The 13,370-nt window shown below is 42.9% G+C and overlaps 1 protein-coding gene across 3 annotated transcripts in view; it reads left to right on the forward strand.

Annotated features, from left to right (window-relative positions):
* The first annotated feature begins 818 nt into the window (after window positions 1–818).
* The window catches only part of srsf11 (serine and arginine rich splicing factor 11), a 30,063-nt gene continuing 17,511 nt past the window's right edge, over window positions 819–13,370 (forward strand). The window contains exons 1-3 of one of the 3 annotated variants that reach the window (XM_033028486.1): window positions 819–1,181; window positions 6,133–6,266; window positions 9,663–9,772. In XM_033028486.1, coding sequence (XP_032884377.1) covers window positions 1,066–1,181; window positions 6,133–6,266; window positions 9,663–9,772 — 360 coding nt within the window. In that variant the 5' untranslated portion in view covers window positions 819–1,065. Of the gene's footprint in view, window positions 1,182–4,657; window positions 6,267–6,818; window positions 9,351–9,662; window positions 9,773–13,370 lie in introns of those variants that run through there. The other 2 variants (XM_033028488.1, XM_033028487.1) reach the window with 2 other exon arrangements.

Raw genomic sequence — 13,370 nt, forward strand, 5'->3', positions numbered from 1 at the left:
GGCCCCCAGAGGGGGGGCTCGGGTGATGGGGTGTGTGGTGGGGCCCCAGAGGGGGAGAGGGGAGGAGGGCTCGGGTGATGGGGAGTGTGGTGGGGCCCCAGAGGGAGGAGGGGCTCGGGTGATGGGGAGTGTGGTGGGGCCCCAGAGGGGGAGAGGGGAGGAGGGCTCGGGTGATGGGGAGTGTGGTGGGGCCCCAGAGGGAGGAGGAGGAGGAGGGGGGGGGGGCTCGGGTGATGGGGAGTGTGGTGGGGCCCCAGAGGGGGAGAGGGGAGGAGGGCTCGGGTGATGGGGAGTGTGGTGGGGCCCCAGAGGGAGGAGGAGGGGCTCGGGTGATGGGGTGTGTGGTGGGGCCCCAGAGGGGGGGCTCGGGTGATGGGGTGTGTGGTGGGGGCCCAGAGGGGGGGCTCGGGTGATGGGGTGTGTGGTGGGGCCCCAGAGGGGGAGAGCTCGGGTGATGGGGAGTGTGGTGGGGCCCCAGAGGGAGGAGGAGGGGGAGGAGGGAGGGGGGGGGGCTCGGGTGATGGGGTGTGTGGTGGGGGCCCAGAGGGGGGGCTCGGGTGATGGGGTGTGTGGTGGGGCCGGAGAGGGGAGGAGGGCTCGGGTGATGGGTTGTGTGGTGGGGCCGGAGAGGGGAGGAGGGCTCGGGTGATGGGGCCCGAGAGGGGAGGAGGGCTCGGGTGATGGATAGTGTGGTGGGGCCGGAGAGGGGAGGAGGGCTCGGGGAGAAGGCGGGGGGGGTGATCGGGGCGCGGCTGCGCGGGGAGTCGCACGCGCACACACCTGCCGCAGGCGGGGCAGCGGGGGAAGCAGCGCGCGTGCGCGGCCGGGCGCGCAGCATTGTGGGATACTGCGGAGGTTGCCTGTTGTCGTCGTTGTTGTTGAGCGTTTACGGCCGAGAGTGTTCACTGCCGATTAATTATCGTCAAATTGTCATATGTACTCTCCCACTTTCTTTTCTTATGTATTTTAATGTCTTAGGTTCATGAAAACGTCGTGGAAAGTTGGATCGGGAAAATAAATTTCTGTCCCTTTTCCAACAAAAAAAAGCATAAATAATTTTAAACGATGACTACGGACGTGATTCAAGTGACCAATGTTTCACCGAGCGCGACCTCCGAGCAGATGAAAACTCTGTTCGGGTTCTTGGGCAAAATCGACGATTTGCGGCTCTTCCCTTCAGAGTGAGTAGCTCCAAACTCGCAGGCGGGGCCGGGCCTAGGCCGCGCCGTCCAGCGGCTCCACATGACCTGACGCCAAACGTTTAACTTGCTGCGGGAAACCGACCCTGTGTGTCCATTCTGCTTGTGCGGATGTACGTTTCCAAATACCTTTCGAAATTGTCCGCAGATGCCCTTCTTTTCACGGATCTCGGAGCCTTCGGCAACTTCCACCATTGTCTGGCTATTGGTTGCCCACTCTAATATCGTTTCACCAGGCCACGTTTCCGCACAGCCGCGTTTATTTTGAAGTATATTGCTGGTCTAATCACATACCGACGATAAGGCTGTAGGATGCACTTAAATAACAAGAAATATTGCTTTAAGTTGCATCAAAGCGTACATTTGTATTATTACCCGAGTAATGTAAAATGGCCGCCAATGCGAAGCCGCTGCACGGATAGTCACAGGCAATACTTGTTCTAGGTACTCGTGTTCGGGATGCACGATACACTGTAGATCTAATATTAGACAGATTATTAATCAAATGAAACGTTGAGATAGCATAGTACTGATAGCGGAGTACTGATTTTTCAAATGGGACCGACAAGAATAATACTAGGGCAAATGATCAAGTAATAAATGTGTGCACGTAACTCATTTAGTGTTGTTGAAAAGCGAACAGGAATTTGCCTTCTTGAGGATATGTACACATTCCTAACCATAGAGGGTTAATGTGGAGCTTGAATTACGGTTTGGGAACCCATGCTTTGCGTTGAAATGTGGTTGAATGTACAGAGAATTAGTGAACTTCCTGCTTGTATGTGTGTATTCTGGGAATTAATGCACAATGTTACCTGGAACTAGAGGATGTCTTCTAATGTCAAAACTGCATTCTAAATTAGTTATTTTTTTATAGTTGCTGGTTTTAACACAAATTGGTGTGATCATTGTTCTCTGGAAATATTTGTTTGAAGTAAGCAAATGCTATGCCAAGGTCAATGGAAGAGTGCTACCAAGGATGAAGAAAAAAGGTTCACAGTGATTAGAAGCTATTTACTTCATTTTTTAGGCCCCGAGTGAGTAGGGAATTGAAATAAATCCATATTTCAATACTATAATTCAAGGAAACAGAAACATCCATGAGTATTTAGATATGGATAACCATGTATAATCAGCTGCCTTTGTAAAAATAAGTGTACAATGCAAATTAGAAAGCCAAGACACTGGAGGAAGTGCTCCATTTCAAGCCACAAACTAGTATATTTTACGTTCTATTGCCTGAAATTGATGTTTGATTTCTTTGAAGCAAATGTTTATAGTTTTAACCAAGTCATGTGGCAGTGTCTGAAAAATTGTCCTGTTGTCACAATCTTTTGACTCATCAGTATTTTCACCATAAAAGTACGATGTATCCATTGATAATGAAAATTTATGTGTAAACAATTGCCTGTCAGTGTAAGCAGGCTTCCCACCACTGGTGGAACTGTGGTACGAATTGCCCAGGTCTGCTTTCCATTTTCTTCCTCCTTGTCAGGTAAGTTTTGTTTTTAATTTAATCTATTATTACTGCATTTCATATTTCTGTTGCCATGTCTCTTTTTCTCTTTTGTGCAACCTTGTTTTCCGAACTATACCTTTTCATCTAGGGCACTCCTGTTCATTGCAAAGCTTTGACATCTCCTGGCTGACTTACAGTTATTCCTGACGACCTTGCTTGAATTTCTGCATCTATTCAAACTTTGTGATTTATATCATGTCCTTTTCGCCTTTCAAATATTTGCTCTTTATTCTTCCACTCCTATTGCTTAGTTTTTGCTTTGCTTGTGCTTTCTTGGTATGTTCTATTTAAAATTTTATTTTGTTGTCCTATTGCATTGTTTAAGTACTAATAACATGTTTGAAAAAAATCTTCTTAGATCTAAATGCGTCCTACTATGCAACCCTCTCCATTACATCAACAACTTGTATGTATTGTATATCAATATTGAACTAATTACAACATTTATCCTTTTCAGTCACTGTTTGTCTGTACCACTGCACTTGTTTCAGAAGTAATTCCCAGAGTCTGTCATGCCAAGAAGGCACCCTAAGATATCAAAGCTATCATAAAAATACAATTTATTTTACATCATAACAAATTATTTGCAGCATATCTGAAACAATTTGGTGACCCAGGCAACAAGCATTTGTGTTTATACAAGTAAAATACCTAGGTTTTAAGTATTTAGCTTCAAATTTCATGAAATTTGTAAATGTCTTAAAAATATTTTAAATGCAGATCGCTGCTCCAAAAAGACATTTTTGTATTAATAAATCGCCTGTTGTACTGCTTGATCGTCTATCAGAATGTGGCAACTTCTGGTTCAACTTAACAAAGTTAATGTAGCATGTCTGAGTAATGCATTTACAATATTTCATCATATTAATAAAGGCAATATAGCTATAATGTATTGCAAATGTATATATTATTTTGTGATTACACTTATTTGTTTTTATCAAAAACATAGCTGCATTCACATGTATGTAAATCCTCTAAACCTGCTACATGGAAATCTTTTGGTACAAATTAACGTAAATTTCTCGAGTGGTTGAATAATATATATTTTGCTCACTAGGATTAAAATGTAACACGCACGAAGTACAGCTGGTAGATTGCACAAGCCCGATGTGATGTTTCATTTTAATATGTCACCTAAACAATAATCCACAAGGCTTGGGTTGAGAAGCTTGGTTTCATGGGGAATGGTTGCTGCTCTCATCTGCCTAACTGAGACTTCCGAGCCTAACTGAGACTTCCGAGCAACCTCTATTCTTCTGTTTTCAACCAGCCATAATTTGTTGTGCCAAAACCTGGATGTTGTACATCCAGCCACCTGGAAAGGAATTTGATTTTACATATTTGTAAAGAACATACCAAATTAGTAGAGAGCAACAATATACTGTTTAAGAAGGAACTGCAGATGCTGGAAAATCAAAGGTAGACAAAAATGCTAGAGAAACTCAGCGAGTGAGGCAGCATCTATGGAGCGAAGGAAATAGGCAAAGTTTCGGGCCGAAACCCTTTTTCAGATTGATGTGAGGGGGGGGGGGAGGGGAGAGGAAAGGAAAGGAGGTGGAGCCAGTGGGCTGAGGGAGAGCTGAGAAGGAGAGGAGAAAGTAAGGACTACCTGAAATTAGAGGTCAATGATCATACTGCTGGGGAGCAAACAGCCCAAGCGAAATATGAGGGGCTCCTCCTCCAATTTACAGTGGTCCTCACTCTGGCCATGGAGGAGGCCGAGGACAGAAAGGTCAGATTCGGAATGGGAAGAGGAGTTGAAGTGCTGAGCCACCAGGAGATCAGGTTGGTTATTGCGAACTGAGTGGAGATGTTCGGCGAAGCGATCGCCAAGCCTACACTTGGTCTCACCGATGTAGAGCAGCTGACATCTAGAGCAGCGGATGCAATAGATGAGGTTGGAGGAGGTGCAGGTGAACCTCTGCCGCACCTGGAAAGACTGCTTAGGTCCTTGAATGGAGTCAAGGGGGAAGGTAAAGCGACAAGTGTACTAGTTTTGAAGCTGACTCGACCCAAAATTGATGCACTTCTCAAAACGTTGAAGGAGGGTTCAGAAATTGAATATACATTGACTCATCTCAAACTTTATGAAGGGCGTTTTAGTGTTCTAAGAGAATGTGGGGAGAAGATTTTAGTTAGTTTTAGGAGTTGACACCACAGTCTGAGAATTTGAGTCATTCCCTAATTTCACTTGCATCTTTTTTTGTCAAGGTTTATGTTGACAACCAGGCGAGTGAGAGTTTAGACCAAAGAGAAATTAGTGTATCAGAATGATACCACGTAAAGAAGAGTACCATTTTAATTTAAAAAAAAATCTAAACATTGGTGTGGGGGAGGGAGCGGAGTTGTAATTCTCGTTATAGTGCTGAGATAAATACATATTAATTTTTCCCTCAATGCCCATAGTTAGCGAATACATGTTAAGAATAATAGACGGAAAGCAACAAGGATGAAAATCAAAACTCAGAAGTGAAATGCTAAGATGGCAGATAAAAGAGGCAGAGCGGTGGTACATTTGTTCTGATGAGTGAATGTTCTAATCTTGATTGTCTTTTTTTTTGGAATGAAAAGTAAATATCTTGCTTTGCTGCCTGGTTTTTGGACGTTATCAATATTTTGTAGTAGTATACTGAATAGTTGTCAGTTTTGTACAAGACAAAGATACAATTCCAAAAGCATCAAATGGTCATTGAAGTTAAACTCATTTGCATCTTATTTTTCTATTATGAAATCCATTTTGATAAAAAAGATGTTTAAGATATTATTGAGCAATTTAAATGCTTTTGCTAATGCTGTTGACTGCTGAACATAAGGTAAACCACTCCAGTATACATGATTTATAATATTAAAAAATGAATAACTAAATAAATGGTTTTTTTAAATGGCCTATTGATTGGGTGCCAATTTAAAATGTCCTCGTTCGGTTGTACTCAAAGACTACTGTGGCTATGTAATGACGTTCAGCAATTAAAGTGGAGGCACCTTTTGCTTGTGTTTTCTTATGTGGAATAAATCTTGCTCTTTCTGCCTTTTGATCTTTAAGGAATGAGCAGACCAGTGATTTCATTATTTTTAATGCTCGGCTGAAATAGTTGTGTCATTTCAACTTTGCATTCCCCTATCAGCCCTACTGTCACCCTGCTAGTTTGTGATTTATTTTTGGACATGTTCAATAACAAAATTAAGGAGTTGCTCTGCAAAAAATTAAATTGGACACGTGGACTTTAGCTTGTGTCCTGTTGTATGTATGTGCCTAATGCTTGGTAGAAAGTATGGAGAAAAAAACTGATATATGCAGAACTGTGAAACAATGTAACTTTATTTGATTAAGATTGGATATAGTTATTTTCATTTGTGTTTTATAAGATGGCATGTGAAGTCAGCGTTGGTTCAACCATGTTTTTCTTTTCCCAGTGAATCACCGTTGCCAGTGACGTCCCGCGTGTGTTTCGTAAAGTTTCATGATCCTGACGCTGTGGGAGTGGGGCAGCATTTGACAAATACGGTCTTCATTGACAGAGCATTGATAGTTGTACCTTACGCAGAAGGTTTGTGGTTTTATTGCTTGGGGATTTTGGCCCTTTCCAACTTCGGTTGTACACGTTAAAGCCTTTGAGTAAATTGCATTGGACCTGCATGATGATCGTTATTGACACATTAACCCTTGGTATATTGTCATTATTAACAGCATCAGAAATGCCATATGTTAAAGATGCAGTGTACTTGAGAGGTATCCGGGGCTTGGCTGCCTTTTTAAAAAAAAAATTCAGTGGATTACCTCTAGGCTAATAACTAACATAGGATCAAGACCAATTTTATTTTAATTATAGGGCCCATATGATCCCAGGTGGTTATGTTTAATTCTGCATATTAAAAATATTTTATGAAACGACATCAGGATTAAGGAATTAAATAAATCATGGTCATAGTAATAGAAACATAAAAAATAGGTACAGGAGTAGACCATTTGGCCCTTCAAGCCATTCAATATGATCATGGCTAATCCTTCAAAAACAGTATCCCGTTCCTGGTTTTTCCCCATATCCCTTGATTACATTAGCCCAATGAGCTAAATCTCTCTTGTAAACATCCAGGTAATTGGCCTCCACTGCCTTCTGTGGCAAAGAATTCCACAGATTCACAACTTTGTTTTTTCACCCAGACAGTAATGCACGTCTTTAATTTGTAAACAGCACCAATGATGTATATGCAATGAGGTAGTATATAAGAATAAACAACTTGCAATAATGTTGAATGACAATTGTCTCAACGTAATTGGAATTTACCCACCTTTGTCTTTTTTTGAATGTGTTATAATTTAGTAACACATATGGCGAAATATCTGAAGAAGGGTCTCGACCCGAAACGTCACCCATTCCTTCTTTCCAGTGATGCTGCCTGTCCTGCTGAGTTACTCCAGCATTTTGTGTCTACATTTAAATTCAAACTATATCATAAAAACAAGTAATATCAAACCTGTTGAAACAAGTTCTTATTTTGCCAGAAACCCCCCAATTAAAAGTAGAAATACCATTCCTTCTTATTTGTGGTATTATATTTGTGGGAATAAATTATACTGGTAGAGATTTATTATTAATGCAGTATACCAAGGGTTTTTAATGGGATGGGGTAAAAAAATATATAGATTTTTAAAAAAGTTGGTTAATCCACCTTTTTGTGTGTTTTAGCAATGGTGGAGTTGTCTTTTTTAAATAACCATATTGTTTCATTTAAAAAAAATACCCAGACCATCATCCAAAATAATAAATTCTTCTCTCTGTTATTTGTGTGTGTGATTTTTATAGTGGAGAAGGCAATTGCAGAGCCCCTTCCCTGATGACTGAAAAAGTGGGTCCTCTGCAGCGACAGGGGATTCTAGGCAATTTACAAAAGGCCAGCAAGCATAAGAGTCCCCACGTGTTGTCCTGTTATAAACATTTGTTCTTGTTAACTACCTTTTCTCTTTACTGTTTCTATATTTCTAGGCTTTGATGTTATCCAGTTTAGATTTTATGAAGGAAAGAATTCAGCAGATTTAAGAGGACAGGCTAAAGGAGAAATGAGCTTAAAGGGGATAGTGTACTATAGAGTAGGTAATTTTGGCATATTCTATTTCCATTTGTAGGCATCTGGAAGTTCATTGGTAACAATTACATTTATGAATCAAATTACACACCAGGAATGGCAACACAAAGCTGTGTATGCCAAAATGACTTGCTTTGTGGTATCTGAAATTACACAGTGTACTCCACAGAACTATTCTTTAACATTTTCTTGTGAAGCTGCAGACAAGTTGATGCTTCAAACTGAGTACTAATTTTAGTTTTTAAATATTTATTACACATGGTGTCCAAAAATACTTCACTGTTATGTGTAAGCTTATACCCGTGCTAAATTTGATGCATTAAACAAAGCTTATTGAAAAATAATTGGATTAGGACAAAAGTGTTTCTGTTGCAAAACTGTATTAAAAGCCTTTTTTAAAATGTAGGTAACTTGAATAACTGAGAAAGCATACTGTTGTTTCCTCATCATGGAATTTCAACTTCTCTGGAGTACTATGCAGGGATTTTTATTTGCATGTTTTAATTTCTGTGGGATTGTAATTTGCACTGTAATGAAGATCTCAATTTAGTTCAAACAAGAAACACGGTAAGCAAGTAATACCTGCAAATCCCTGCTGAGCTTGAGAAAGGACTTGCAGCGTCAGAACTCTTATTTACTGATAGACAATGGCTGTCAGTTGTCTTTCATTCTTTTGCCTATTTTCCTTTTCCCCTTTTCTTTGTTTTTCCCTCCTGTGAAAATAGTCTTTCATCTGAGTATGAACACCAAAGGTACAAATGAACTGCGTAATATTATACATTTAAAAGATGAGCCTTTATTGCTGACAGTTGGTAGCATCAGAGTGATGTAAACAACCCAGATATCTCTATACTAAGTGCATTCTGTTAATTTTATCAGCACCGCTCAGTGCAGAAAGTGGAACCATTGCCTTTGTTTAACAGTGGTTTTTCTTTTTTTGTTGTTGTGTTTTACAGTTCTTTTCCCTGGTTCAGCCAGACCTATTTACCAGGCCCTGCTGAAAATACCACCCAACAGTTTTGCCTTCTGCAGCTAATCCAGTTTCTCTTAAGTGTCCTTTACTTGTTGTATGTTTTCTTGCCGAGGTGCCACACAGTATCTTATACATGCAGTGCTGATTACTGTTATCTGTAAAGGATAGAAATGCAGTTGGTGTGTATATATATTTACAGAATGTCACTCTTGATTGTGGGGCATTGGGGCACAGTGGCAAATTAATATCTAGTAACATTGCAAAAAAAAAATTGGTTCACTTGCACAAAGTAGCATTTAATATATAATGAGCAGTATGTTTCAGCTTGTTCATGAATTTCTCCTGTCTAATGGTAAGTTCTAAACAAGTCATAGTGAACTTTTTCATGATTTTGGTCCCTAAATCATAAACTTTTTTTGTCTTGTGTATCTTGATTTTTCTGTGTGCTTTATAGTGAAGCAGCCGACACGAGTCGCTTGTTCATAAAACATCTTTTGAAAAGTTGAGAGCACAACCCCTGGAGAACCGACTGTGCTTGCTTACGTTTGGTTCATGACTAAAAAATCGAGTACAGGTGATAATATCTTGGCAGTGTTACAAAAAAAAAGTAGTGTGTATTGTGATATTTATATTTTTTTTACTATAGTATATACTGATGTGTAGATTCAGGGCAAAAAAAAACAAATTTTACGTCTATGACATTTCATTCTAAAAGTTTAAAGGTTTCAGTTGTAATTAGTAAATCATAAATCTATTTTAGCAAGATTATAAGTACTTTCTACAAGCTAAGGTGCTGAAAACAGTGAGACCTTGTTTTTCTAGGTGTATGTATGTGTTCTCGCAACATCACAGAGTTTGTTCTAATGAGATCTGAATTTTTCTACAGGAGTCATTCCTGATGAATCTAAGGCTTTGTCTCTGTTGGCACCAGCTAATGCAGTGGCAGGTTTGCTGCCTGGAGGTGGACTTTTGCCAACACCAAATCCTCTTGCGTCAGTAAGTAAATTTCAATTTTCGGTTAAATAAGACTATTGTTCGTAAAGAGAATTTATTGCTGATTTACAGATTTCCAAGTTTTTGAGCACATTTGTAACGAAACAGCAACATGAGCCCATCATGTGGATATGTATAATTTATTGTATATGGTATATTGAAGGTGTCTTAAACTTTGATAAATATTAACATTTATCATTGTATACTGAATATTTGTAAATATTAACATTAAAGCACAGTAGAAGTGCTTGAAGATGACATAATCAGATCGGTTTAGTACTCTGGAGAACAAAGCAGATTGGAGGAGCGATGTTCAAATGTGAAATTTCAACAAACATGGATTTGGGAGATGGCATTGTCATTGAGGAAAGAGTTGTAGGATCGGTAACTTTGAAGGATGAGATAGAATTAAGAACTTTTGATTGTTGATGATGGCACACTTAAAGTGAGTGGTAACAGGGTCTGTTTATTCATAACTAGACCAAGGGGGATCCATTGGGTCCTGTCCCCTCAACACGCGGTTGCGGGGGGGCTGTGGCGCCACACACACTAACCGCCCCCCACACACACAAGGGGTGGAGTGGGATGAGAGGGGGGGGGAGGGGTGGGAAAGGGGGAAAGGGGAGATGGGTGGAAAAGGGGAGATGGGTGGAGGGGGCAGAGGGGGAGCAAATGGAGGGAGAATGGGGAGCAGCCTGCTGCATGGACCCACGGGTGGCCACCTTGGCCGGACCCAGGAGCAGACGGTCGGGGAGATGCCCCCACATCCCAATGTACCGGGTGCCCAGTGTCGGGAGTTTGGGGCTGGAATGTGGCCGGGGCTTGGGGAGCGGCTCCTTTGGATGGTCGAGTGGGGGCTGCGGTCTCTCGCACCGCATGTGCGAGAGACTGCACCGGGGGGGGGCGACTCTTATGTAGAGGCCTCCACTGAGGACCGCTCCTGCCGTCGGGTGGTGGCACGGACTGAAATAAAAAATATAAAAACATATTAAAAAGGAAAAAAAAGTCAGACGGGTCGGGAGGCGACAAAATGACTGGGGGGGGGGTGGGTGTTATCGGCTTCAATACAGAGCCGGGGGGGGGGGGGGGGAAGAGGCAGCTGGGCCACGTAACTCGCAGCACGTGGAAAACTGACCAGCTGGCCGCGAGGAGCAGAGGCAGCTCGTGGAAAATTGCCCCCTGCGCGTTGAAAATTCTGCGCAGCTTGTCGCGAGGAGCAAAGGCATTGTGACGTCATCCAGCTTGCTTCAGCACGTTTGATTTTAAAAAGATGTCAGATTGGTGAACAGTTTTAGTTTTTAAAAAAACTCGGGAAATAATGAATCAAATTTTCAGATGGGGTGATTTTTGAAATTATGAGGTAATCTACCGGAATATGTAAAAACTTCACCATTAGCGCTTTTGGGTTTTGGAGAAGATGTGATTCACAAGCGAACTAACGAAAGATCAGATCAGAGTTTTAGAAGTATATACTAGACCAAGTGGAGACCCATTGGGTCTGTTCCCCCAGCGCGCGGTTGCGGGGGGGGGGGGGGGGGGGGCGACATGCGGCTTCACACACACCAGCTATCTCTCTCCCCCCCCCCCTGGCAGGAGTCCAGCCAAAAGCTAGTCGGACACAGGTTGTGTGCTCTAGACGTGTTTATTCTTCTGCATACAGCTCCCTACTCAGCTGACACGGGCGTTGCCCAGCCTTAAATAACAGCTCTGATACCGACCCCGTGACTCGCGCCTCCCCCACCAAGACGCTGCCCTCTAGAGCCGTTGGTTCGTCGTGACCTTGGGTTGCTATCAGGTGCCGCCACAATATTATATTAATATTATTAATTTGCTCCTTTTACCCCATAACCGCCCTATCCACTGACGCATAGCCCGCAGGCGCTTCTAGAGAGGGATGGTGGGGTAGAGAGTGAGGGCAGAGCGAGAAGGGGGAGAGACGAGAGAGAGGGGCAGGAGACAGAGGGAGAGGGGGGTTGAGGGGAGGGTGGGTGAGGGGGGAGCGAGATGGGAGGAGAGAAGGGGGTAGGGGAGTGTGTGGAGGGGGTTTAGGGGAGGGAGGGGGGGGAGGAGGTGCGAAGAGGAGGGGGGAGGGCGAGTGAGTGGGCTGCGAGAAGCAGAGAGACAGAACCAGCTTGATTCTGGAAACCCACAGCTGGAATGAGCGGGCGTGCAGAGGAGGGGAGAGGCATGGCTTCACAAGCTGCACTGGCAGCGCGGAGAAAGCTCTTCAGCGCGTGAAAGCCGCTGACCTCGGGATCTGCAGAACAAAGACCCTGTAGTGGAGCGGAGCTGTAGGATCTTTGCTGTAGAATTTTCTCGTTCTTTCTGCGCCTTTTGGTGGGTGGGCGAACGTACATCGTGGAAAACTGCGCATGCGCATTGACAGCAGCTGCATTAATCCAGAGCGGGGGGTGGGGCCACGAGCAAAGGCATTGTGAGGTCAGCAGCTGGGCAGCCTTTATATTTTTTTTAAATGTCAGTTTGGTGATAAATTTTAGTAAATATCTCGGGAAATAATTCACCAAATTTATAGAGGAGTGGATTTTTGAAATAAGGAAAATTTCTACCAGAAGATGTAAACATTTCACTGTTATTGTAACGTCCAGCTGGGCAGCGGTCAGATTTTAAAAGGTCAGATTGGTCAACAATTTTAATAAAAAAGTCATTAAAATAATGTACCAAATGTAGAGGAGTGGGTTTCTAAAATCACAAGGAAAATCTCTACTGAAATATGTAAACATTTCCCCAATTCGGCATCTGGTTTTCGAGGAGATACGTTTCACAGGCGAAATCACACACACACACACACATACACACTTTTAAAAGTATACTAGCCCAAGTGCAGACCCGTTGGGTCTGTACCCGCAATGCGCGGTTGCCAGGGGGGGCGGCCTGACGTCATCGCGCAATGCCGTGCGCTATGCGTACGACGTCGAGACGCTACATACGCCCTCAATGCGCCTGCGGGCCGACAGGCCGTTGACCTGTGGGATTTTCGGAGAGTGGAAGCCCGCGGGGACAGCGAAAAGCAGCAGGGGAGCAGCTGATCTGTGCCTTCCGCCAGCGTGACAGCGCCGGGCCCGGGGGGGGGGGGGAGTGGAGGAGAGCCGGGCGGCAGCAGCGAAGAACGCTAGCGAAATGTGAAAAATTTCGGCGTTGTAGTGAATGTAAAAGTGAATTAGCTAGCGAAATGGAAAAAATCACGGAGTTTCAGCGTGTGGTTTTGGCGGACCAAGGAATCAAAGGCCGAATCTGACACCCACAAATAAACACACACAAACACAGAGTTTTAATAGTATATAGAAAGATAGATGGGATGTGGTAACAACGAGCGCTGACTGGGCTAACATGTTTTAAAAGGTTTGTTTTCTTTAGTGTGCTATGCAATAGGTATTCCAATGTAGGTCAGCTAAAAGCAGTGGGGCCTGGATTGTTAAATTGTAATGCTTTAAAGGGAGAATTTAAAGCAAAATATTTGAAATTATAAGCTAGCAACAGGGATAAGTATTGTGTTATACACCATACTGGATATAAAGTATTTAATATTTGCATTCTCACTGATATGCTGTATTACAGTAATAACATTGAAAAATACTGACTT

This window comes from Amblyraja radiata, chromosome 10 (assembly GCF_010909765.2).
Source record: "Amblyraja radiata isolate CabotCenter1 chromosome 10, sAmbRad1.1.pri, whole genome shotgun sequence".
In the NCBI taxonomy this organism is placed as follows: domain Eukaryota; kingdom Metazoa; phylum Chordata; class Chondrichthyes; order Rajiformes; family Rajidae; genus Amblyraja; species Amblyraja radiata.